Source organism: Bombus affinis, chromosome 6 (assembly GCF_024516045.1).
Source record: "Bombus affinis isolate iyBomAffi1 chromosome 6, iyBomAffi1.2, whole genome shotgun sequence".
Classification (NCBI taxonomy): Eukaryota; Metazoa; Arthropoda; class Insecta; order Hymenoptera; family Apidae; genus Bombus; species Bombus affinis.
The window spans coordinates 17,514,767-17,540,071 of NC_066349.1; the positions used below are offsets into that span (position 1 = coordinate 17,514,767).

A 25,305-nucleotide genomic window follows, 5' to 3' on the forward strand; every position below is an offset into this window, starting at 1 on the left:
GACCGCATTGCGGATGCTGGCTGAAAGTCCTCGTTTTAAGCACGTGAAATATTTATCGTTAGATTTCTTTTTGGATCGCGTCAAAGGAATAAAGTGCCAACGACTACGAGATATCGAAAATGTACATTTTTCAATTAAATTTTTGAAATATTTGTTCGCCACAATTTATCAAATTAACGAAACGAAGAAAGTTCATTTAACTATCGTCTCCCTCTTTTATAACGAGCTTACAAAATATCGATAACAATACTTTTATCGACGTCATTACGTTCGATTGTCGTGGACATTCGTTAACATTAACGTTGTAATTTAACGTAGCTTAGCTTTGATCAGGACTTATCGACGCGACTCGCATCATCCTTTCACCTGTAATCTCACGCTGTCGTTCTTCTACCACAGAAACAGAGATTTGCGCGGTGAACGTTACGAGGATCGACGAGATCGAGGCAACCGCCCTTGATCACCGTTTCGCCCCTAAATAAATTTGACTCGCTACGAATAAACGCGCGTTCTTGAAACAAAATGGCGCACAGACTTTCCCACGAATGATCTCGCTGACATACTTTAATCAACCTTGGAATGGTACGCTAATCTTTCGAATTACCACACGTCACTTGGATTTTTCAGGTTTCGCGTAATTTTCTCACATTTTGAATATATCAAAAATTTGAGAAAATTTTTTGCAATTTGTGTCTATCTATGTAATTATCGATGAAAACTTTCGACTGCGATCCAGTCTGTTTGTTAATCGTTTGAGTCTCGTTTGCACGTACAATGTCCGAGTAATTTTGTAGTAATATCGTTGAAACAGTACTGGCACGTGTAACGTACCGCACCCATCGTTCCCATTTCAGCTGCATAAGCTGTCTTTTTATCCCCATCTTTGTCTCTTTCGTATATGCAGAAAGATAGAGTTGCATACTTAGGACGATTAAACGATCGAGTAACAAAATTCATTTTTAGATTTGCAATAGCCATCTATTTCTTGCGGTCTAAGCCGCAGAGCTAAACGGGTCGCGATACATAGCTTGAATCATCTCCGCTGCAGCAAACGGAATGGATAGGTTTTCCGCAGTCGTCGAATTCAAACCGCGTTTCCGTCTCGGACGAAAGTCAGGTATACGGGCAGATGCTTGCTAGCCTTAACGGAGTTGGAAACGTGACCGCCAGAACGCGTTAGAATCTTTTCCGCGAAACGCGAATACGACGGGAAGGAGACACGTGTAATCTCTCTTCTCTTTTGTCCGCTTCGTGAACGTTTTTTCGAAGAATGGGTTAGCAACGAGAGAGAGCAACATCCACTTTCGACTGCGAATTCGGAATTCGACTGCGTTTCCGATTTGACGACGTGAAATCGGCTGAAGGAAATAAGCTTAGCTTTTGGAGAAAGAAACGTGACCTTCTCGCCACGTCGGAACCCACGTGCTTTCTTCACGGACGTGGTTTCGCCTATATCACGCGGCTTTTCTATACCACGTTTCTATATTTTTTTCATGCGACGGACAAACTCTTCCTGCAAGTTTATATTTCGACTAACGCGATTAAAGAAACGGAACGACGTATAACCCTAAATTATGAAAGATTAGTATGAAAAAATTGCTATCGGTATTTATGAATTTTAATTTCAATTTTACTAAAACGATAGAAACGTTAAAACCTAAAGTTTCACGGGTCGCAGTGAGGTCGGATAGAGATTCGTTTCAACGATTCGAAAAACGAATCATACAGGAAATGGAAACATATATGGTAAGTTTGTAGGAAGGTTGATAAATCATCGATGCAGCCTTAACTAACTATCAAAGTTGCTATAGAAGAATCTCGAAAAAGAATGCGATGATTCGATATAACGAATAAACAAGTTTCCAGCAGAATATCGTGTAAGCTCGTTTGCTGTCGATTCGTTGAAACGATCCCTCAAAGATACATGCACGTTATTACGTTGCAAAAGCAATTACGTCGCCGGTAATAATGACACGGCTCGATGACGTTTTAAAGACCCATATCAGGGAAGATTATCGTGAAATCCTTTAATGTCTGTCGGCGAATACCAGTGGTATCGTATCCGGGTACGTGAAAGTGGGAACGAGAGCCAGTTAACGTACTTTCGCATTACGAGCGACGATAATCCATAGACCGTAAACTATAACCACACAGATAACTCGGTGACCACTGTCACTCGTCTGCCAAATTCTGTGAAAATCGTTTAATCTTTTTATATCTAACATAAAAACGGTGTTTGTATTATAATTAAAAAAGAGAATTCGCAGTTTGTAACGTACGACGATCGTTAGATAAAATTGCAAGCGATAGTACGATAACGCGTTATAGTTATGTTATAACGCAATTTAAATTTGGCTGGCTTCGGTGTACGGAAATAAAGGATGTACGGAAATAAGTTTTCATTATTCGTGGAATAGCTGCGTGTCTTCTTTGGAATCGGAGAATTCATTTTTTCTTATCGCTACTTTCTTTAAGAGACGAGTTTTGGCGAGAAAAAGTTTATGAAAACGCATGTGTCGTTCCAATTAAATGCAAACGTCAAGGAATACGAACGTGTGGTACATGCATAAAATGAAAAATTTCTTATTACCGAAATGAAAAATGAAAAATGCGAGAAATAGGATAGATAGACACGTGTACGAAGGAGAAGTGGCCGGTGATGGATGGATCCAGCGAGATGATTTACGGTGGCCACCTAATCTACAAGTGGAAATTCTCTAGTTGCTTAGCGGTAACACATTGTTAGGTGATTGAAATTAATTACTCGAATAAACCGCATCACGCAGGCACTTTGGTTGCGAATATTATTGCGCGTGTACGTAGGCAGATAGGTAGCCGTATCTACCGGTCCTTGACGTTATGAGATTCAATTACAAAACAGTTTTCAGGTTTAATTATGGAAAGTTTAGAATTTTACTGTACATTATGAATATCATCACGGAAAAGGTATATACGTAGAAGATCGTTAGACTCATGTTTTCACATCACTAGTTATTACTAGTTATCTAAAATTATTAATAAAGTTATTCGATCATTTTTGGAGCCTATCCTCAACGGGATGAATTACAAACACAGTTCGGTTCGGTTAACTCGAGAAACATAAATTTGACTGGGGTAAGCCAGGAAATGCAATATCTTTCAGACTTATAAGACGTAGCCTTGATCGTGTCGTGATCGTGGGCTTGAAATTTGTTTTAAACGTATGGAAGAACGTACTCTGCCTCGATTTTACGTAATAAATATTTCCAATAAGTTTCGTTCCGCCAAAAATCGGACCGAACTTAATGCGGAGATAAACCGACGGTTGGTTTCATAGTTTGCTTTATCAAAATACAACAAGCTATTTGCCTGTATTTCTAAACAAAATGTGTAATTTGATATGCTATTCGCGCAACTTTTCCAACTAGTTTAATTCGAAACACAAATTTCGAATTAACGTAGCTGATAAGAAAAGTTTGCGCGTGTCTTACGTCCACCGTAATTTGCTCTGTTTTCGTTATTGAACAGCGCGTAATGTACGTTACTCGGTATTTGATCTCAAATATTCTAGCTGCCCAAAAAACGAGCAAAAAGGAGTTTCTTCGACTTACGTAGCCTGTAGCTCTTGCGTAAACATTCCTGTACGCGACAGCTAATCAAAGAGAAGATAAATTCGAAAGCAATTAAAGGTAATTCGAGTCGTGTTAGACGAACCCTGGCGTATTTGCGAAACGAGTGAAGAACGGTTTCCCGATCAAACATTAAAACTATCTCTGTCTCTGTGGTGGTTGGATCGTACGGTACGCCGCGTTGCGCCGGAAGGTAGGTATGTTAAATTTTAGATTACCGAGTGCAAATCAATTTGTGGCGCGGAAGGACGTCACGGCTGCTCGCATCGTAATTACGCTGGTAATAAGAAGGAAAACGGTCGCATTTACTCTACCGAAGACGAAGACGAAGACGAAGACGAAGACGACGATGAATTTACATAGTGGCGACGTTTAGGATTTATAACCGTGCGCAATCTGAATTTCATGGAAACTAATTCCGCGGCTCGTTTAATGGAGTCTTCCCTCGCGTGGCATAGATCGCCGCGTTGATTCTATCCGCCTCGATCTCGTTCGTTTTACGCACGCGCCACTGTCCTGTGTCTTTCTCACGCAATTCATTAGTTAATCAAAAGCCTGACTCAACGCGACGCAACCAGTTGGCCACCGTCGATTTAGTTCGCGTACTATTCTTGTAAACGCGCTCGTTTTCTGCGTGACAAGGTGGACAGCGACTCGACGTCTAGTTAAAGTGGAAATCAGGGCGTGAAAATGCAGTTTTTTTTTTTTTTAGTTCTTTGTTTCCCGAGTGTGGACAACTGCTTGAATTTATAGCGACAAGTAACGCGAGATCGAACGATGGTTGGAGTATTATAGATCCAGCTCTAGCTAGAGCTCCGTACTTTTGTAAATAATTTGGCAGCAGCGGAGAACGAGATCTATGACTCGCAGTGTCCGCTCTTTTATATATCATTTTGTATATGCTACAATGAAACAAAAATGTTGGACTATTTACTCAAGTATCAAATTTCCATAAAATTAAATTCTTAGCAGATTCTTGGCTTGTACAGGTTGTTCTCCATAGCGGTGTATCTCATTACCTTGATCTTATCATATCTGTTTTATGTCGAGAATATGCCATAATCATATGAGTGTGATAGATGGAAAATTAATAAATCCGGTGATAGATCGACGTGGCTCGTCGAAATCCAGCGCACGGATGACGCGATTATAGGTGATTCCAGCGTATCGCTGGTTCTGGGCTCTTGAACAGCCCCTGTCGTGATTGTTCGACCGACTCGATATTCTCAATACGATGCTCTATGGATCGTTCGTGTCGTACGGTTCTGATTAATGAGAGAACGCGAGTGTGTTCGCGCTTCGGTTGAACGTCAAAGGGAACGTGAACCCGGTGGAGGATGTTTGATCTCTTCGATTGTCCAATGATTACACTTCTATCGAAACCCTCTGTCATCTATTTCGATGATTTTATGTAATGTATAATGGTGTCACGCGTCAAACAAATATATTAAAAATTATGGGAATAACGCGTGATGAAGAGATCGTCGACGACGGATGATAAGCAGACCGCGGCTGTTCACGCCATTTATTGAAAATTTGAAGACGCAAAATAAATATAAGAATATGAAACATTCGAAGCACACTGCTATTTCTAATATTTGGTCAGCCAACTGAATTTTTATCTCGTTCCTCCGTGTGTAAATGTTCTCTATTTAACGACAAATTATTTTATTAAGCTCGAAATTAGACTTTTATTAATTTATCAATTTCTATTATTCTTAATTCGGCCGGCAGTCAACTTTGGAAGAGTAATTGATTTTTATTCATGTACGTATTTGTTTCGTTTACTCGCCTCGATACTCGCAGATTATTATCAGCCGATATAGGTTTCCGATTGATTAACTAGCTCGTCACGTTTCAAACGTACACATACAATGTCTAATGAACGTAATACGCACGAACATAAATGACGATCATAAAGCGTATATTAATATCAACTCGTTACCGGGCTGTCTTTAACGAAATTTGTTACGGTAATAATAAAATACAATAATAAATTCTCGTGAAATTTAAGAACTTGTATATACACGAATAATATTAGGAAATATAATAGACAAGATATATTCCGATTGTCATATCGTCGGATGAATTTTTAATATCGTTGTACGGTTCTTAATCGTTGAACGACAGACACTAACGATAAACGCAAGGCCGATTACCGAAATTAACGAAAGATCGAGCTTTAGACGACCACCTGCCTGGTTCGCCTAAATCAAGGTTGGTCCTCGATTTTTTAGTTTTATAATTCGACTGACGGGATATTTGGAAAAACGATGTCGCGATGAAAAATTCGTGGCCACGTACCTGTATGAGAGTCGGACGCCGATAGGTAAACGAGGCAGCAAGTGGTTAGGAGCCGAAGGAGCCACATGACACTACACATGATTGCCCGATGCGTGGCTCCTCCCTTCCTTATCTGTTCCCGCTGCTGCGGTTCGCGTACCGCTGCCTCGACATTCCTGTCATCTGAAACACACGACCGGATATCACGATAGTTTCAACTGCATCCATGCACCAACGGGGCTTCAACTTATCTTCAAGCCGCATTCGAAGCCTTTCTGTTCGCACAGATCGATTAACTTTGCGAGCAGATTCGGTGAAACATATAATAGTTCGATCATCCTATCTGTTAAAATCAAATTCCATGGAAACTCGAGAAATACTTGGTTGCTTTTCGTATCGTTACTAGAAGAAGTATTTATAACGCGATAATAGAAAGATACGTTAATAACTTTCGCAAATGTTTGGCAGCAAAAATCGCGTCTAAGATATCTCTTCCTCGCATTAACCACTATACGTATGTACGATCATTGTACGAGTTGCGTAATGTTTGAAGAAGATCGCTCCGCTGTGTTTAATTCTGGCGGATGTGGTTTTTCACCGGATCGATAATATTTCAGGGTTTTCGAAAACGAATTGGCGAGCAGACGATGTTCGAATGGTTGAAACGAGAGAGAAGAGTATAGGAGAGGAGAGTTTCGATGCCATGGCCATAACGTAATTAACTGGTTTTATTTTAGCGGGCGCGGAACGGCCGGTTGGCCTGCTAATATGAAAGTATCGCGGACTCCGCGGGGATTAACTTCTGAAACTTTCCCACGGGCAGCGTGCGCGGATTTTAATTAAAGTATAATTAAGCACCGTTGGACGGGGAATTCGTTGAAAGAAACAAAGAATCGACGTGGCGCCCTCTGTTCTAGTTCGTCGTTTTCCATCGTAATCTCGTAAACCAAAGAGAACACGACGAACTTTCCGGATACCCGGTGATCAGTTGTTTTAAGAACTTTAACGCGTTTAACGCGTAGTTACCCTTGATCTATCCAAACAACGGTACATATGTACACGTTCCTGATCAAATTTACTCAGAGTTCGTCTAAATTAATTTACCCGTTACGTATAAACGTGATCCGCGTGTATAAATAAAAATCATCTTGAATTTATCCTTCCTACAATTTTAATTTTAAGCACATATCCTTCTATCCTCCAATGAAACGTCTTTTTATCGCTACACCCGTGAAAATTCATTTTATCGTTGTTCAACCGGCATTGCGCTTAACGTACGACAGCGATTCCTCAAATTACGTTTCCATTCGTGGTTGTAGAAAAAATTTGGAGAAAATGTAAAAAATATCTCTTCTCGCGATCGACAACCGCCGAGCGGCCAATGTCCACGAGGATGAAACAAAAAATCCACAGACCGCGCAATCACTGCTAGCGAAATCAATCCTAAACGGTGAACGTGGTGTTACGTAGCCTTCGGCTGCGAGCAACTGTACGTGTACTTTCGTTTTTTCGCGTCGTTTCTCTCATCTCCCGGGCCTTCGATTCTTCGCGACAAGCTTCGCCAAGGTTCCATCGGTTTGATCGGCATGGCGTCGCTTCGAAACGAAAGATTCTAGTCACGAACGAGCTTCTTGCCTAACTATGGGCTATGTACTACGATATTTGAATAAAAGTTGCGGTTCAGTTAACACGTATTTACAGCGTTGACTCGGAAGGCTCGCGCGCGATTTTATTTGCACGCCGTTACTGGGAACCTAGGCTTTCAGCGTTGTTCCTTTCACGTCACCTACCGAACACGGATTTCTTTTATCGGCCACGCGATAGAGACGCTTTCTACCTCCGAGCATGGAGACATTTAACTTTGACGTTCGATTCGGATATCCTAATCGAATTTTCAGCCGAGTTTTCAGCCAGACTTTGCTCGTACGACGTCGCGAAGAAGATGTCGTCGAAAATCGAACGCAATCAACCAGAGTTTGTTAGATTTTATTTGGCAACGGGAAATTGTGTCAAAGTAACCATACTATCCTTTAATGTGCCAGTGTGAAATTCATCCACGTGTATTCACTCACGTTCCTAGATATTACATATACTTTGTAAAAAAAGGATTATACGATACAATTTCTTCTCTTTTGCGCTCTTCGACCATTACCTCTTCGACCATTTTTTATTAATTCGATCGAGATTTTTAGCAAAACTTTTCCGAGCGTGGTACCAAAACCTCTTGAATTCTGAAATTCAGGTTTAAAAATTCCGAGAACCAATGCTTGTGATTCTTGTTCGTTATGGAAATATAGTTTCTCTTGCAACTGTTATCTCGCACGAATAGAAAATCGATTGTCACATTTTATATATAATAGAATCAGCGAGTGTCCTAATACTTGTAAACGGATGAATAATATGTATCTACGTGTTAGCGAAACTAGATAAATTTCAGCTGTGCTACCTCACCCTACAGAGCCGGTAGTCTTCGGGCCGCCCCAAGTAGTCGGGTTATTACCCGCTATTGCTCCATATTTCCAGGCTTAGTCGGAAAAAGTCGGATGAAAATTCGGTCGAGCTCCCGCGATATCTAACATTTAATAAAGCGTTACATTTTTTATATGTAATATAATACATATAAGCTAAAGTTTTACTCTAACTCGGAATTTGAAAATGTATGCTATATAATGTTGTAGCGCCAAGTAGATACATAGAAGAAATATCTTTCCGGAGGCTTGAACGTGAAGCAGTAATAAAAGTATGTAAACATATAAATATATCCTTTGATCCTTTTGATCGCGTCGTGTTTCCAAATTTCTATGATCCTACGATTTCTATATAATACGATGATCAAGTAATTGCTTACCTATACGATTGTGGGAATTTTACTTTAATCGCGATTTCCGTTAGAAATTTACATAATTTTATACCTTGTACGAACCATGAATCAACATAATCGTATTTAAATGTCTTTTTTGATGTTAATGAAAATTTAGAGTTCGGACCAACTATAAGCGTGAAACTGTTCTATTATCGACTGTTATTTCGAATATTTCATAGATTGAAAGGTTCGACTCTTGATCAGATATACGTTCGATGTAAAACGTTCTCGTGACAACATACTAACGCGAGGCTCCATTAATTCCCGGGAAAGATATTTTCGTTTCGCGTGGAGACGATGCGAAGTCCGGAACCAACGTACCGTCGAAATTTATTTGTCCGTAGAATTAATCCGTCTTTCTTTCTCCCTCTTTCTCAACTACTCGACGATTTCTAGCCCTGATCCCCGCCAAGAACGCTCACACACTCGAACCATGCTTCGTATATTATTCTACACACACGCGCTCGCTTATCTAGCCACCTATATCGTTAATTTTGTCCTCTTTCCAGCAGCTACTTCCGTCCTATCAAGTTCGGCAGTTTTTCATGGTTTCGTAGGACTTTCCTCGAGGGAGAAGCGCGCGTTCGGAATTCTAATTCAACGTTTCTAATACCACCATGGTATGGGTGCAAACCATCTTAAAATCGGTTGGAAGATGAACAGGAACCGTGTATCGACTCTTTGATAAATTAACCTCGAAAGTCTGTGAAAGTCGGGGGGGGGGGGGGACGTTGTCGTTTAAACGCGAGGACTGGATAACGTATAAGCGATGCGTTGCCATAAGCATGAATCGCTGATATCACGGGGATAAAGGTACACGAGTTCTCGTTTAAGACGCTGCAATCGCTGACTATACGTGGCCATAAAGGAAACAAATTCTCCGATCAACAGCCTTGCGAGTGTTTCTCCTCGTGCGTTTGAGGCTGATAATTAATACGATAGAATAACACGAATGTAGTAATTTTATGATCAATATTCGGTCGTCAAGAGACAAACGATTTACTTTCTCAAGTTCGATTCATCGCAATTCGAAGGTGAATTTAAATAGTATCGATAAACGTTTTATTTGGTTATTTCTAAAATTTATTACCTAGATCAGATCTTCTATCCTTCTTCGTAACTTTCCTTTTTTCCCCATTCACCTTACAAACTCTTCCACTGCAACCAGTTGGCTTTTCAAATTTCCATTGGTTTTCAACTATGTAAAAATCAGCCCGCCATATTCACCTTTCAGAAACGTTATAACCTGCCGAATCGTCGATCGAAAGTAATACGGATCGCCCGCGAAACGAGAGTATTCACCGCGCACGAGTAAAAGTCTGCCTTTATTAAAGTCTCGTTTAGCGATGGAACAGCGGCAAAAGGGCTAGCTAGAATCGTTGCGAGAAATCAAAATTACTCGAACGACGGCCAGTTAACGACAACCGTATCGATATTGTAAATTTCGTTTCGACGCGGACTTCGAAATCAACTTCGTTCGATTTCCTTGCCTTCCATTTCATCGCTCGCTGGCGTTTCATTTTCGAAAGCACGATTTCCACGTTCATCGTTTTCGCGTTTCGATCGCTAATCTCCGATCCAATTTGTCCGCTTTAACATCGTTTAACTTCTATACACGTGCGTGAACCGCTAATTATTTAGCCGGATTTCATCGTTCAATTAACTGTGAGTTCTCTTCAATCGGAAAATTCGCATCGATCTCGTCTCGTTCGATGATCGCATATCCCACTTTTGTTCGACAAATTTTTTAATATTCCAGTTTGTTTCATTTCGGACAGTTTTACTTTCCATCGTACCGTTCGTCCCCGTTTTCTTCTTTTTTCTTTTTCCTATTGGACCTTCAACGTACTATTTCGAGACGTTTTTATCCTTTTTATTAACTCGCTAATTTTTTATTCGTTTTTATCGGCCAGGTTAAGTATTTACGTTATCGTGAGAGTTTTTCGATTGTTTCGTCTTTGGTACGGCACAAGTGTCGCAACGATTAATTGTATAACGTATTTAACTAAGTTCTGTTTTTGTTTGAAAGTTGTATGGTCATTATTCACGACTGTCTTTTAGCGGAGAACGTATAGAAAGTCAGAGTTGAAAAGCACCGTTTTCACCAGCAGCAGAATATTCGAACGAATGCGTTAATTGTTCGTTTCTCTTTTCTTTTGCTGTCGAATAATGCCACGAAACGTTGTTTACGTTAGGCTGAAAATTCTACATAAATAGAATTTTGTCCGCCATACGTATGAAATTTGACGCGAGTGATTCGTTTAGCTCGACTATACGGATTCGACTAAAAAGTTATACCAGAGTAAGCGAAGAACTTTTCTCTTTGTTCTCTTTGCCTTGAGTAAATTTTAACCAAACCAAACCCAATTCCCAATATACCGATTTAATTCACTTACGACTGATTTCTACTGATTCCAAACTTCGTACAAACAAAATAATTCGATCTCCTCTTACCATTACGTTCCAGCTTGTCCATTATCGTTAACAAACCATTCCCTTGATTATTGCGTTTTCTTTCTTCTTACCATATTGTCTCATATTTTACTAATGATTAACCGCCATACAGAGCATGTCCAGTTAATTCAACAGTTTGGCGCACCGACCGAAACTGCATGCATCGACGTGTTATCAACTTTGTGAAATAATTACACAACTATCTGAAAGGGGGAGTATAAACTCGGTAAGCAAGTTTAAACGAACCTGGCAGATTGACACGTACCTTTAAAATAAACATCCAGCGAATATTCGCCGCGTCTAGCTTATGGTGCTTTACGCGATAAAGAAACCCTGTCTGACACACATGCGGATAAATAGAACGCCGAAGAAAAATGCATTTTCGTAAATAAAAAAGAAAGATTGTAGTATAAAAAATGTTGTTACACGAAAATTTGAAACGATGTATTAGAAAATTGAAATTTACCATTTAATTTCGAATTATCGATCTTTCCAACGCGTCGATATTACAAATTTTTCGGAAAAGAAGGAACGAAGGAATTTTTGTCTTTTTCTTCGCAATTTGTATCGTCATTTATTAAGCGGCCCTTTTAGCACGTTCTTTTATTTAATCTCTCGAACGAAGTAGTTTCTGAAGGCACGAATATTAGTTCGTCGGTGATCTAACTTTGATATTCAAAAGATTACGGTCGAGAGAAGTTAAGTTACCGAAGATGGTACGAAATATAGCACGAGCTCGTTAGTTAATAACGTACTTTACTTTATGGTAAAACTTTGCACTTACAAACGAAATTAACCTACGTGAAACCACTTTTAATCAACGGATGTTTCCTTATTTGTCGATCTTCCTCGTTATTTAGGTCTCTGATCGATCAATTATTTTGTTCGACGATTTCGTTTGCTTTTAATCGTCTACGTACTCGCGCATAAGGCACATATCGTACTTCCATAAATCCATTTATCGCGAGCATTAGTTTGTCCCAAAAGTCTCTTTCGGTTTACAAGGAAACAATAAATTAAAATTATTTTTCTCTATTTTTCGATTTATGGACTAAATCGGTGTACCGTTTATATCGTATTTTCGCTTCGCACGTGACCCATTTACGGGACAAAGTGGCTAACTTTACTTTCCGAAATTGTCGAATTGTTCTATTTCCTCCTGGATCGACGCTTATCTTATATAATTTCATCGATTTTCTCTATTTTTTGTTTCGTGGAGTTAACCGATTGGACAAACGAGCGACGCGCACGATAATCTTTCGGACATAACGGTGTAGATACATAGCGTTACCAAGCAGGATTTTACTTCATCTACGAAACCCGATCGTTCCAAGTAGTCATAATCCTATAGCCACGTACGATCATTCGGCAACTATCTACTTAACTACGACGACGAGATGAATAAAAGCAGAAGAACAAAATTTTGGCTTGAAATTGATGCTGCAATTTCGTCGTAACCTTAATTAAACGTTGGCCGATTCCTCGTACAGTAACTGGTTCTTCGACGGGATCGGTTAAATCGCCAACGTCAGTGCGGTTAAGCACCAGGAAAATGGCGAAGGGAAGAAAGTTGGCCAAGAAGTAAGTACCTGCCAGTGAAAAAGGAGGAAAGAACGTCGGAAGATTGCAGGAACTGCGGAGAGGCGAAGAAAAATGAAGCAAAGAAGGAGGAAGAACGGAGGCAAAACAGAAGCTCATAGAGCAAGAGAAGGAACGCTCGCGGCTCGAAAAGATAAAGCTGCATGGAACTTTTTAACCCTAACTGGGCGAGCCAGAGGACTTACGGCGGAAGATGAACTTGGATAAGTTTAATACCGATGCTACAGGGTTACTTCTATCGCGGTGGAAACGACGGGGGACTGGTTTACGGTGGGATTCGCCCACAGTAGCGAATTGTTCTTAACGAGTCTTGCATAACGATGCTCAAGTTCGTTCTGCTCGCGTGTTGATGCGCTTATTGTTCCTCTTCCTATTGTTTCTTTTCCGTTTGGTTCGATGGAAGATAACGGTTTAAGGAGGAAGCGTTCGATCGGAGAATCGTTGTAATTATTGCTTTGTATATATTCCGATCCGATATTCGACTTTCCTACTTAAATAAAATAACAATATTCGGGGGATATTTTATGTCAGAGACGAATTGACTTTTCGTCGATAACGCTACGAATAGAGTCGCGTATGTATCCACTTTCGGTGAATTACGAGACATACAGCATAAATTACCGACCGTACAAGATACATCGAACGATGTAAGTGATAAAAAGAAATACAAGAATTTTAATAATCGTATAAATAAAGATCAATTTGTTCTCGCGTACTTCATATATAATACGATAAAATTACCAAGACGAACAGAATGATAGGATAATTTTAGATATTGACATTTACGTTCTCGCGAAATTAATGTTTCTCCAAAGTATGATATAAGCCAGGTAGCTTATACAAGATAGATCATTTATCTATAGCAGGAGATAATTTATGACAGCTTTAAGCGATGGCACGATGAAAAATAAAGTATTTTCGATTCGAAATCGAGTAGATTGCGTTTGAGATAAACTCGTATCCAGCCGTCCAGTTCAATAACGATACATGCTTGCTTTCGTCCATTGCACGATCTCAAGTGTGTTCAAGAGGAGCCATGATTTATGAATCGCGACCATATTTTCTATCGATTTATAGACAAGTTCCGGCTATTAATTCGGAACGAAATATATAGAATTTTAATTTCGAAAGATCGAACAGAAACATACGACTTTCCAACTTTATGGCATACAGAATATATAAACATACGTATAGGTAGAAAAATCTATCGTCTTTGTCCTAGAACGTGATCAAGAATTTTAGTTAACTGGCATCAAACTTTATGCATATGAAAGACAAGTAGCGAGAGAAAGTCGAACTGGGAAATATAGTTTCTTGGTGCAAACGATGGCCGATACTAGAATTATGGCAAAGAAACTTGTGTAACTGACACGAACAAAAATTATCGACTTGTTTCTTAAATTCTACTTTAATTAAATACAACTTTTTCTTTTTGTCCTTTTTGTACGTGTGCTTTAGGTACCAAGTAGTATCCTTCGCGAACGTAAGTACGCGATTTAAAGGTAGATTAGAAGAAGAGGTTGTTCTGCTTCTCGAGTTGTCTTACCGCCTACCGAGATTCCTCTGCGAGATTCGTCAATCTCACTGAAACGAGCGCCTTTTAAGCGCACTTAACGTTCGCTCGTAAAAACGCCTAACCGAAATCAATCGCGTTACGGGTTGCCGCAAAACATTATAATAAAACGCTATTGCGTATCTTATTAATATCAACGTCAATATTTTGCTAGAGTTATGTTACGGAGCTATTTGTTAGCGATCTCGATACGCGCGAGCAAGAAAATCGAAGCGTTGCCTTCTGTCAAGAAAATTTGTAACTTATTATTGATTTAAAAGATCTATCGATCGGTCCACTTCAAAATGAATCGCGCACGTAATTGATAATACAGAACATTTCGCAGAGAAGAAAGGAAACATATTTCGTTTGGCGGTTTTAGCATCTCCAAATATATCCATACTTTGTCAGAATGTTTAATCGGCGATATAGGCTATTCGTTATTTTAACCATCGATCGATTTAATCTGGAAGGTATACGCGAGAGTGGATGAGAACACGCAACTCCAGCAAAGTAACACCATTATGTCAGTGGTAGGTAATACTCGATGAAGAGAGAGTTTTACGTTTTCTAACAGATTTTTGTGTTCGGCTAAAGGCAGCCGAGTCAAAAGAATTTCTCGATGATTAATAGCCTTTCTTAAAACGTCTACTCTATCGTTCTCTATAATTAGGTTGCCCCTGTCTAATCTCTGTGCGATGATTCATATCTCGAGAGTAACGTAATTAACGTTGCTCGATAACTTTTTCCAATATTTTTTACGTCTGTAATCTTGTTGGATTTTCAATCTCATCGTAGTCCTATCATAATTTTAATAACATTTAGTTTCATAAACCTATTACTATATAGGTATATGGTAGAAGTTAAATTGCTTTCTCTATTGAATTTTATGATAAATGTTCTGCGATATTTGTTTGACAAGTTATAAAGTACCTCGTGATACTAATTGGTAAAAGAAGGCTAACCTGTAAAGAGGCAGTTTTTCTATCAATCAAGATCTGAAATATATTGGCAAGTGCACGAAACTGCTTAAATATTTTTGAAATAACTTTGATAAAAAAAAAGTAGAAATGACACATTATTAACATAAAAATGCCACGTCTATCTCTGCTATGACTAATTTGGGACTGCTTCGCTCGAGTATAAAATGTATAGGTAATACGAAGGTAATTATCCTCGAAAGCAGGGGCACAAATTTCCGTAAATGTTAACAAGATTATTAACGATTTACCGAATTATGTGGAAAATTCAATTTTCCAAAGCAGTTCGTTATAACGGTGCTGCGAATAAATTACTCCGATAGATCGAATAAATTATTGCCAAAAATACAACAAAATAATATAATATATCCTAAGATTCAAAGCGATTAAAGCATTAAATATTTCTTCGACTAACGACGGACTCGAGATACGGAGATTAAAAAGAGGAGATAAAACTAAACGTATCGATGATAGTAGGAAAACCATAGCGATGAAACAACAATTTTATGCGAATATTAGGAAGGCGTAATTTGCACTGTGCAGGGAAAACGAAATTAGCGATACTAATATAGAAGGTACGAGAGGCCACTAAAGCATCGCTTCGAGCTATTTTCCATCGATTGAACTCCGAATAGACTTTTAATCTCGGCCAATTCGACGGAATCGCCTCAAATTCGCGCAGCAGTAGCAGCAGCAACGCGATTTTAGATTCGATTCGATTCTGACATACAGAGAGGTCTTACGACACTCGACGGATACATAAACGTTGCCGATCTCTACTTCTCCGTTAAATGTAGGTTATCGCGTTCCGGATACGAACATCTTGAATTCGAGCCATTCCGTCCATTATACGCGGCTCAATTGCTGTTCCGATTCTCGTAAATCCTCGATTCTAATTCGCCTACCGGTGCTATCTCCACCGTATCGCCGTTTTTCACGTCTTTCTCTTAAATTTGAGATTGTTAAGCACGACGTGTCTCTTTATTTCTACTTTTACAGTTCATAGAATATGCAGGAAGCCGTTTTATTCCTTAATCCGAATATCAAATTTAATATATAGCGGAAGAAATTTCAATTTATTTCATCGAAGTTTCATCCTAGAACTTATTCATTATACGAATGAAAGTTTCTATTGTATTTAAGTTCTTTTATCTTACTTAATACCCTTGCTAAATATATACGAGTTCAACGTATATTTCCATGGATTTCAGTATAGTCTGGAGATATGAAAATGCAATTAATTCTATTACCGTAAACGAGCGTTGCAAAATTATCGAGAATGCGTCTCGAATTAATAAAGAGTCTCGTTGAACGCGAATTCGTAAACCACTTGCTTTTACGATCCAATCACTTTCACTAATACCACGATTTACACGCGAAACGGCTTTCGAACGAATACAGCTACCGCAATAAATGTGAAAAAGGTCTTGTCGATTACTTCGTCTAATTTCCTCCCTATTTACGTTTACTTCTGCTGGTTGTTGATGCAAATCATTTTGAGAATTAGCCACGAGGTACTGCTTCGATTAAATCAAGTTCTTCGAAACTTCAGAGCTTTTCGATTTGTAGGATATACGGCTCGCTTAGAAATTATGCAAAACCTATTATGAAATCTACATACATATATGTATATGCAGTCAACATCGTCAGGGAAATTAAGCCAGAACTAGAGATACAGAGAAAAATTAGCTCGTTAAACTCATCCCTTAGAAACATAACTACGCATACGTATTCAGGATATAGCGATAATAAATAATTCAGCATACGTAATCGAATAATAATACAGTTGTGAAAGTAATAAGCTAGAATTGAAAATACAGATAAAATCTGTTAAAGAGTCTCCATAGAAAATCAGATACGTGGCTGTACGTATATGCGTAGGTACCTAGATCGTGATACTTCCCAGCCAGTCTTACCCACTTCACTCTCTTTCTCAAAAGCATGAAATTCCACTTGGAAAATTTATTACGATGGTTCGTAGATGTGGCGGACGTACACGGCACGAGCAGTTTCTCCGGTCGGTTTTCTCGCGACGATATCAGCGGATCGCAAAATGATCGCAATGACGTGAAATCGACCGGTTGCTCGTTTTGCCGTAGCCTCTGCTACATCGCGGTCGGTCGCATCGCGTTGCTATGTCGAATGCAGCGCGTTAAAACACGTTAGGAGACAGCACACTGCCAGCGGGTCAGTCACCGCTTAAAAAGAATCAATTTACGCGTCGAATTGCCGACCGAGTGAAAAGTTTCTTTAAAATGGAAACGCTAAAGATTCCACTCGCTATTTATCTCTTTTCCACTCGGTGGCGACAAAGTCGCGTTTAATTTCTACCTAGCGAATGATATATGCCTGGCAAGGCCGGAAATCGAAGAGTACGATTAGCTTGGTGCGTTGTTCGAGTCGCATAAAGCCATCGTTGAAAGGATAATCGAAATTAATTGGTCGCAATGTGTCCACCAGACACGCGGCTATAGCGTTTTCTTTACGAGCTTTATCGATCATCGTGGTTGATTTATAAACGGAAAGAATACAGAGACAGCGGTGATTTTGGTTTGCGCGCGAGTTATTGGACCGTACTCGCGTTTCGTCGCGTTCTATATGTTTGTTGCTTTTGTCCCAATTTCGTTCTATTCGATTTTCTTCTAATCGATGTTTCTGCGAGCGGTTCCGATGTTTCTTGCGTAAACGTAACGTAGCACGATGGCCATTACGGTGGATGGCGCGTTAAATAATTAAAAGATATGCGCTGCAGCGAACAAAACGTTCGAGTTATTTTCTGCGTCGAAGAATTAAAATGGAAAATTAGAGTACGAACAGCGATTGTTAGTTAAACGATCGCAGTGGTAATTCCAGTAACGTAATTTTGGAACGTTGATCGTACCTAACGTGAATAAATTCTGTCTGTCCTTTTCATAGCGATATACAACTTGGTTAATAAATAAACGATGCGTAATATCGAAGCAAGAAGCAGAGAGATACGTTTCGCAACGTTTAGCATTTCGTTGCATCTTTAATGCCAACGGCAGAATTTCCGGAATTATTCTGACTAGAATTGAATATTCATAATTATAATTCTATATAAAACAGGATACATACATATATAGGCGATAAGAACTGTTAGACGTAAATAGAAGGAAATGCAAATGCAAATAGCAGCAATCGGAAAGCAGGAGGAACCGGCTGTTTCGACAGATTACACGTATATAACATCTGTTTATTCGTAATTTATTTCTAGCAATTTATAACTTGTCAAGTTTTACAGATTAGCAAGCACGATATCGATCGTTTTTTATTTATATCTCGTTACTCGCGGAAAATTTTTCTGTAGCTCATCGTTTCGATATAGCAAAGGACCCCTTAATCTTTTCCTGCGATCCTCCCTCCCCATTGCGCGAGAAGACATTTCGGAAAGTAATAGCGAGGATAAAATGAATACCGCTATTTCTCTGCCTTTCAGCTACCCTTCCAACGACATTGTTGCTATTTCTATAGGCTTGAATTTCGGTGAATACTGCTTTGAAAAACATAACGTCTTATGTTTTTCTTATCACCCGATAAAGTTTACTCGATCGAAATGCATAAAATCCTATACGTTTGCTTCGAAACAAAGATGTATTCGTCTTTTTTTTTTTAAATTCGATTTTTATCTTTTGCATATTTTTTTTATTTAAACAGATTTATCAAACTATCTCTTCTTCGGATTTCCGTGTAATTTCCTTCGACGTGGATGTTCTTGAATTACCTTTGTTATAAATGAATTATCATTCTTTTTCCATGGTACAGTTACTTGCGCGTAATGCTTCCGCGATGTGTAATTAAATTTCGCATGAAAAGTTACATTTAATTTGATTCTCGATATCTTAGCAACGAAGCAGATTTTCTTTCTTCCACGAGATACTTTTCTACGGGTCAGACTTTTACCGAAATTAAAAAGACGTTTATTTCAAAAACATTATCCGTGGTATTAGAAGAATTTACTATAAACGAATAAATGATATATTTTATAATATGTGCTCCAAGACTATGCTTCTCTTCGGACGCAAAGATTATCGATCGATTTTTGTCGAGAAATAGGGACCGCGTTGTAAAATATCGATCGTGGCTTTTACGGCTTGTTTCGATGCTTTCGTTGATGCAGAAAATTGGATGTCAAAAACGCGATACTTGGTTAAAGGATAGAAACTATTTTTCAAAACTAACGCATAAACAATTATTTTCAGAAAAAGATAACTTTTTCCTTAATCTTTCTATTCTGTATACATATTTTTGTCGAAACGTTAACCAACAAATTTTTACTTAAATATTTCGAAATGGAATAACACGTCATAATTTACTGCAATTACGCACCATGTGGTTCGATCATTGTTCGGATAAGAATATACGATATTCGTACGTAATTACTAGAGTTGATTCTAAAATAATTTGTTTTCTGAAACTATACGAATTCGATGAAACTAACGACGGATTTAGTTTATTAGTCGCATATTCGTACTGTCGTTTAATATCGTGCATAATTCATTCTGAGAAGTTAAGACGCACCGTGGTTAAGACGGTACTTTAATTACAAAATTTAATTAATTAATTAAAGTTTCGAGTGCCGTTGCACGTGAAAACATGGAACTTCGCTTCATCTACGTTTGGGTCAAGAGACTTATTTAAATTATCCGTAAGTTTATAGGCAAATATCCGCGATATGAAATTTTTAAGAGTCCTCGATTTTCGTACATATTACTTCTTTATTTTTATCGTCGTAATATTTCGTCTAGAATCATTTACACGTGTGTAGACTACAAATTAAGAGTCGATAGCGTCGCCGTGGGGAGGAGCCAGGTTCCAAGCGACAGATTCTCCTTTTTCCACAGTCTTCCTATAATCAGCGAGGACACGGTTTACAGTCAGGAGAACCGGCGCGAATTCTTTTTTCAGTCATTTCGTTCAAATTGGAATTTCAAAGGCCGATGTTTAACAGATAAGACTTAGAGTAACGACGAGACAAGGAACGACGGAGCAAGAAGAAGAGAGCAGGTGATTTTAAACGTATTCCGAGGTTATGCTGTCCTAGTGAAGAGGTCAGAAGTCGGTGAAACGGTAGTTCGCGGAGCTGCTTAGCATTTAAATATCGTCAACGGAGTTCGCGTTCCCTCGGTATTCATCCCGAAACAAGAAACCGCAAACGGCTGAGGTATCTTTACGAAATTAAACCGCCTCTCTTCTCCGCCCATGTCTTTTTCCTCCGTCATGAGTGTTTCGTTCTCCAACGCTCGAGTAACTTTTACTCCAATAGTTTCCCACTGGTAATTATTGAAATTATTGCAATGAATTTTCTAACGTTCCTGACAACGTCATCCTGTCTGCGTCGTCTCGTTGATTTTCATTTCGATCGAATTTAAATAGCGAGCAACCACGAACAATTTGGAATATCGAACGAGAGACGACGCACTTGCGTCATTTTAAACGCGTACGTTTCGCCATTTGATTTTTCTTGAATTATTAAGAATCAATGAAATCGTTTACTAGAAAATTCAGTTTAGTTTCATACCTTTCCCTTTTCCCTTTTCCCTTTTCCCCTCTTCCGCCACTAGGAATTTCTCATTTTCCAGAGATGCATTTCATACGGAGCGCCGTATATGCATGCGAACTGCATGGCATAAAACTGCAGAGATGCGCATCTACCTATATTAAGTGAACGGTTCGTGACGAGCAATTTTTCCGTAAGAATAAATAGAAAAAAAGAGGAAACCCGAAGAAGACGAAGAGGAAGAAAGTTTTTTCCGCAAAACGATCGTCCTTTGTCGGAATCGAACGAATTAACACAGTGTCCAACTTGTTCGAAACACGAGAGAGAAATTTTCAAATTCTTCCAGTCTTCCAGTTGATAATTTTTCGATGAAAGAAAATAGAAAGAAGGAAATTCGCGTCCTTCGACGTTTCGCTTTTCATCTTGATATCGAGCGTCGTTCCTTCGTCCGGCTGTGCGAGTAATTGAAATTATTACGATTAAGCCGCACGTCGCTCTTTCGTAGTTTAATCTTCTGACGAGTACGGTAAGCATGGCGGTAAATTACGCGTCCTTCGATCGCGTCGGTTCGTTCGAACGAGCCAGAAGCGAGCAAGCTTCCTTCCTTCCGCATCGAGGCTCAACTTCTCCTTTTTCGGGAAAAGTTGAAGCAACAGGAAGCTGCAAGTTTCTTCGAGCATCGATCGAAAGTCAACGGCGGAAGAGAGCAGGACCTCGTTAAAAAGAACTGGCCTTTGCAACTCTTTGTTGCATCTTGTTTCCTGACGAGCAACAACGAAACCGACCAAGTCGCGCGAAACCGACAAACCACAATTTCAGGCAACAGGAAATAGAACTTACGCGAGATTCGCGGTGCTCGGTTTCGACTCTACACGCAACTTATATAACGATTTATAAGATGGATGGGATAAGTTATTCAAATATCTTGGAACAACTGTTGCGTTCCACCTTGTGACTGTTTATGGGAATGGATACGGTGTTTGTTTCGGCATCAAGTTGCGCATCACGTTATACGTATAAATATCATCGTCAGCGACGGTATAAATTTCACGAGAGCATTTACGTTGACTCTTTCTTGCGAATATAAGTACTACGAAAGATTTTGAAATTTCATTGGCAGTGTAACGAGACACGATTGTCACGATTATATCGATCGATAAAGTTCAACGGTTGGAAAATACGGGAAATCTGAACATCGGATTATCGAAGAAATATCTTGCACGTAGTACGAATATGTTATTATCGATTATCCAAATCGAAAAATGTAGAAATAACGCTTGGAACGTCCAAACTGAAATTACTCGGACACTTTGAAAAATATTATCCGCGGGCTAATTCTGGAGGAAGTGCTAGTTCGGAGAGTTGGAAAATATCAACCAGGCGCTAGAATTCAACGGGATTTTCCTCGCAAATAAGTAACTACCGATTCCGAGTACGCGCAACGTTCTCGAAGACGGCGAAACGATCTTGTATATCGTAAATCCGATTTAACTCGATGCTCCTGACGTCGAGTACTCGTACTACGTTGCACCGTTTAAAAGCAACTGTGTAAAAGATGCAGAGATCGCTTCCAGCGATGTGCTTACGATAGACACGAAATCTTACGCTTAATTACCTTGCCTTTGTGAGTTTTCTGTATGTGCATTTTTGCGTGTACTTTTTGAACTTTAATTAAACGTCATTCAAAGCCACTTGGAGATAATTTTCATTTCTTTCTATCTTGTCGCGTTACACGTAAAACGCTATGGGATCGTTGATACTGAAATATCGAATTCTAATAATATTTTACCGAATACCAAATTTATTTTTAATCCTTTTATCTCGTCGAAATTGTTTATCAACGTCGGAATTAATTTTACAAATACGGTAGACGAAAAATATGCGAATATTAAAAATTTCGATGTAGGCAAACATAAATTTTCATACTTTTTAATCACTAGGAAATTCTTCGATAGGAATTCGTTATATTCGTAACGCATTTTACATTCATTTATATTTCTTTCTCCTTTGTTCGGAAATATTCTGCAACTTTGTACTTTTGTTACACGAGCATGGGTCGTTCTCTGTGTAGCTAAATCGCATGCGACATCCGTTTTTCCATTTCACAAATCGCTTCGTAATTGTTTCTCTTCATTTTTATTCAATTTTATTCTTATTCCACTTTCTTTTCGTTAAAGTCTTCGCGCAGCACGATATTCGTTAAAACAAAGAATTATCTGCTGCTGTTTAATTTCTGCCTCCCTTTTTTCTTTCTTTCTTTCGTTCGCCCTTTCTTCTGAATAATTTTATTTTTTCAACATACTTCTTTATTTACCACAATGTTTAGCATACATTCTCCGTTGCATAATGAAATTTGCATCTATTATAATTTTCGCAGATTACCGGATTTATAAATTTGCATAACACTGTATGTACCGTTATGTACACGAAAATTTCATCGTGTACAGATTATGTAGGTACGTAGAAGCGAGTAAAATTGACAGATTTATTTCAAGCAAGTGCGTCCGCTACTAAAACTTTATTTACGATGATAATGATTCGTTACGTTAACGAAGTATCGTACTGTCAAACATTCGTATACTTTGGCATATTTATCTACGGCAAATTGTCGTAGTATTTTGAAATATTGAAATTAATTTTATCGTAATCATCAATAAGGACTGCGGGATACGAAGTTTCGACTCCGATCAATAATAGACTGCAGTGGGAATATACAAACAGAAACGATCGCCGAATGTAAATTCGCAGTGATTTGTCGAAAAGCGACGTTTATGCGACGACAGATATATTCCTATAGTATATGAAGATCACAGGTATAAAACTCGATAAACACATTTTTCTTCACCTTCTCGTTTTCACCTCACTTTAAGATCAAAGAGCAGAATTTTAAGTTATCCGAAAATAGCTGATTAGTTGACGACCTTTTACGAATGCCTAGGATATAATTATTAAACACGTTGACCGGAGCAATGGCCGTCGGTGACCACTAACTCTGAATTACTAAATTTTTGTAGAATGAACGAAATAAGATAAATTTCATGGATCGAAAAATGTTCGACGATGTTGATCATTTGGATAACATTGTCGGGGAAAACAGTGCGTAAATACGATATAACATTTGGCAAAAAATAAATATTACGATGTAATGTCAATCTCTCTGTAGCGTCGATCTGTTGCGGCTGCCTGAGTAGAACATATAAAATTTCTATAACGTTCAACGCGGTTAAGGCAAACGATATTTCAGTAGCTCCGATATTGCGATACTTATAAATTTTTTGAAGGGGATTTTAGAAGCAAATATAAACAATGTTTTTCAATTTAGCGAATCTTAAAACTACTTTTCTGTAAGAAATAGCAAGGCTGACTTATGACGATGTTTGCCCGTGGTCTTTGCATGTGGAATCGATATATTCGTGTTTAGCGGTCGATCGAATCAACGACTGGAAACGAGCTTCGATCGGTGTCTGTTACGTTTGACGAAAACTACAGCTCGTTGTACGCGTAAAAATAAGGAGCGCATCGACGAAAGAAAGGAAAAAGGGGAAAGAAGAAAGGAGAAAGGGGAAAGGAGACCGAGAATGGATGATATATGACGCGACGCGTTGAGCGAGGTTGCATCACGGAATCGAAGAAACGTCTGAAACGAAGATAGATCTCGATTAGAAGCGTCGTACGGTTAGCTGCGGGATGCTCGTTACGATCTTCAAAGGAGCATAATAAACTCGAACGGTTCGCTGTAATTACGCCCGTTGGGCAAGGGCCGGTTATCGAGACCGCATAGCTGGATTTTAAATAGCTGATCCGACGAACCTCAAAGCATTCCAAAGGAGAAACGCGTGAACCACCACCGAACCACGATAATGACGCCAATGCTTGAAAAGCTGCAATTAGTATTCGCCTGTTCACCGATCGACGTGTTCGCGTAATTCGCCATAGAAAATGGTGGCGTGATCCATCAGCCCGTTAGCCCGCGTTAGACCTATTCTCGCTTCAACTACGACTAGTATATTCCACGTATATTTATTCGCTCTTTGGCATTTTCTTATTGATGATTCATTTTTCCTCTCGGACTTTTATCCAACAGAATGTAGCGAAATAATACCGTTACGAGTATTTGTACACCACTGCATTTATTATCTATTTCATTTATATACTAATTAATTGGTATCCGTATGCAGACAACGAGGATCGCTACTGTTTTATAGGATTGTTCGCCAATCGCTCGATATACCATGTATGTATTATTATGTATATACTATTTTATTAACTTTGGTCTACAGTTTGCGCATATTGCGCACAATGAACTATAAAAAACTTTAGATCCTTTCTTCTCTCCAGTTTTCTTTCTTTCAAAGGATTTTAGCCTCTAGGTTAACAATGGAACATTTTCTACCCGTATGTCGATGGAATCCTTAAGACACGTCCAAGTTCCAAGTTCCTTGGTACGT

The 25,305-nt window shown here is 38.9% G+C and overlaps 1 protein-coding gene across 8 annotated transcripts in view; it reads right to left on the minus strand.

The window, feature by feature from the left end:
- Positions 1-25,305, minus strand: part of LOC126917679 (zwei Ig domain protein zig-8-like) — a 237,722-nt gene that overhangs the window by 38,119 nt on the left and 174,298 nt on the right. For 6 of the 8 annotated variants that reach the window (XR_007711025.1, XM_050724845.1, XM_050724843.1 and 3 more), the window contains one exon: positions 5,913-6,074. The exons of the other annotated variants lie outside the window; for them this stretch is intronic. Coding sequence is in view for 5 of the 6 variants with exons in the window: in XM_050724845.1 (XP_050580802.1) it covers positions 5,913-5,991 (79 nt within the window). In the remaining variant the exon portion in view is untranslated. The remainder of the gene's footprint in view (positions 1-5,912; positions 6,075-25,305) is intronic. 8 annotated transcript variants of the gene reach the window in all.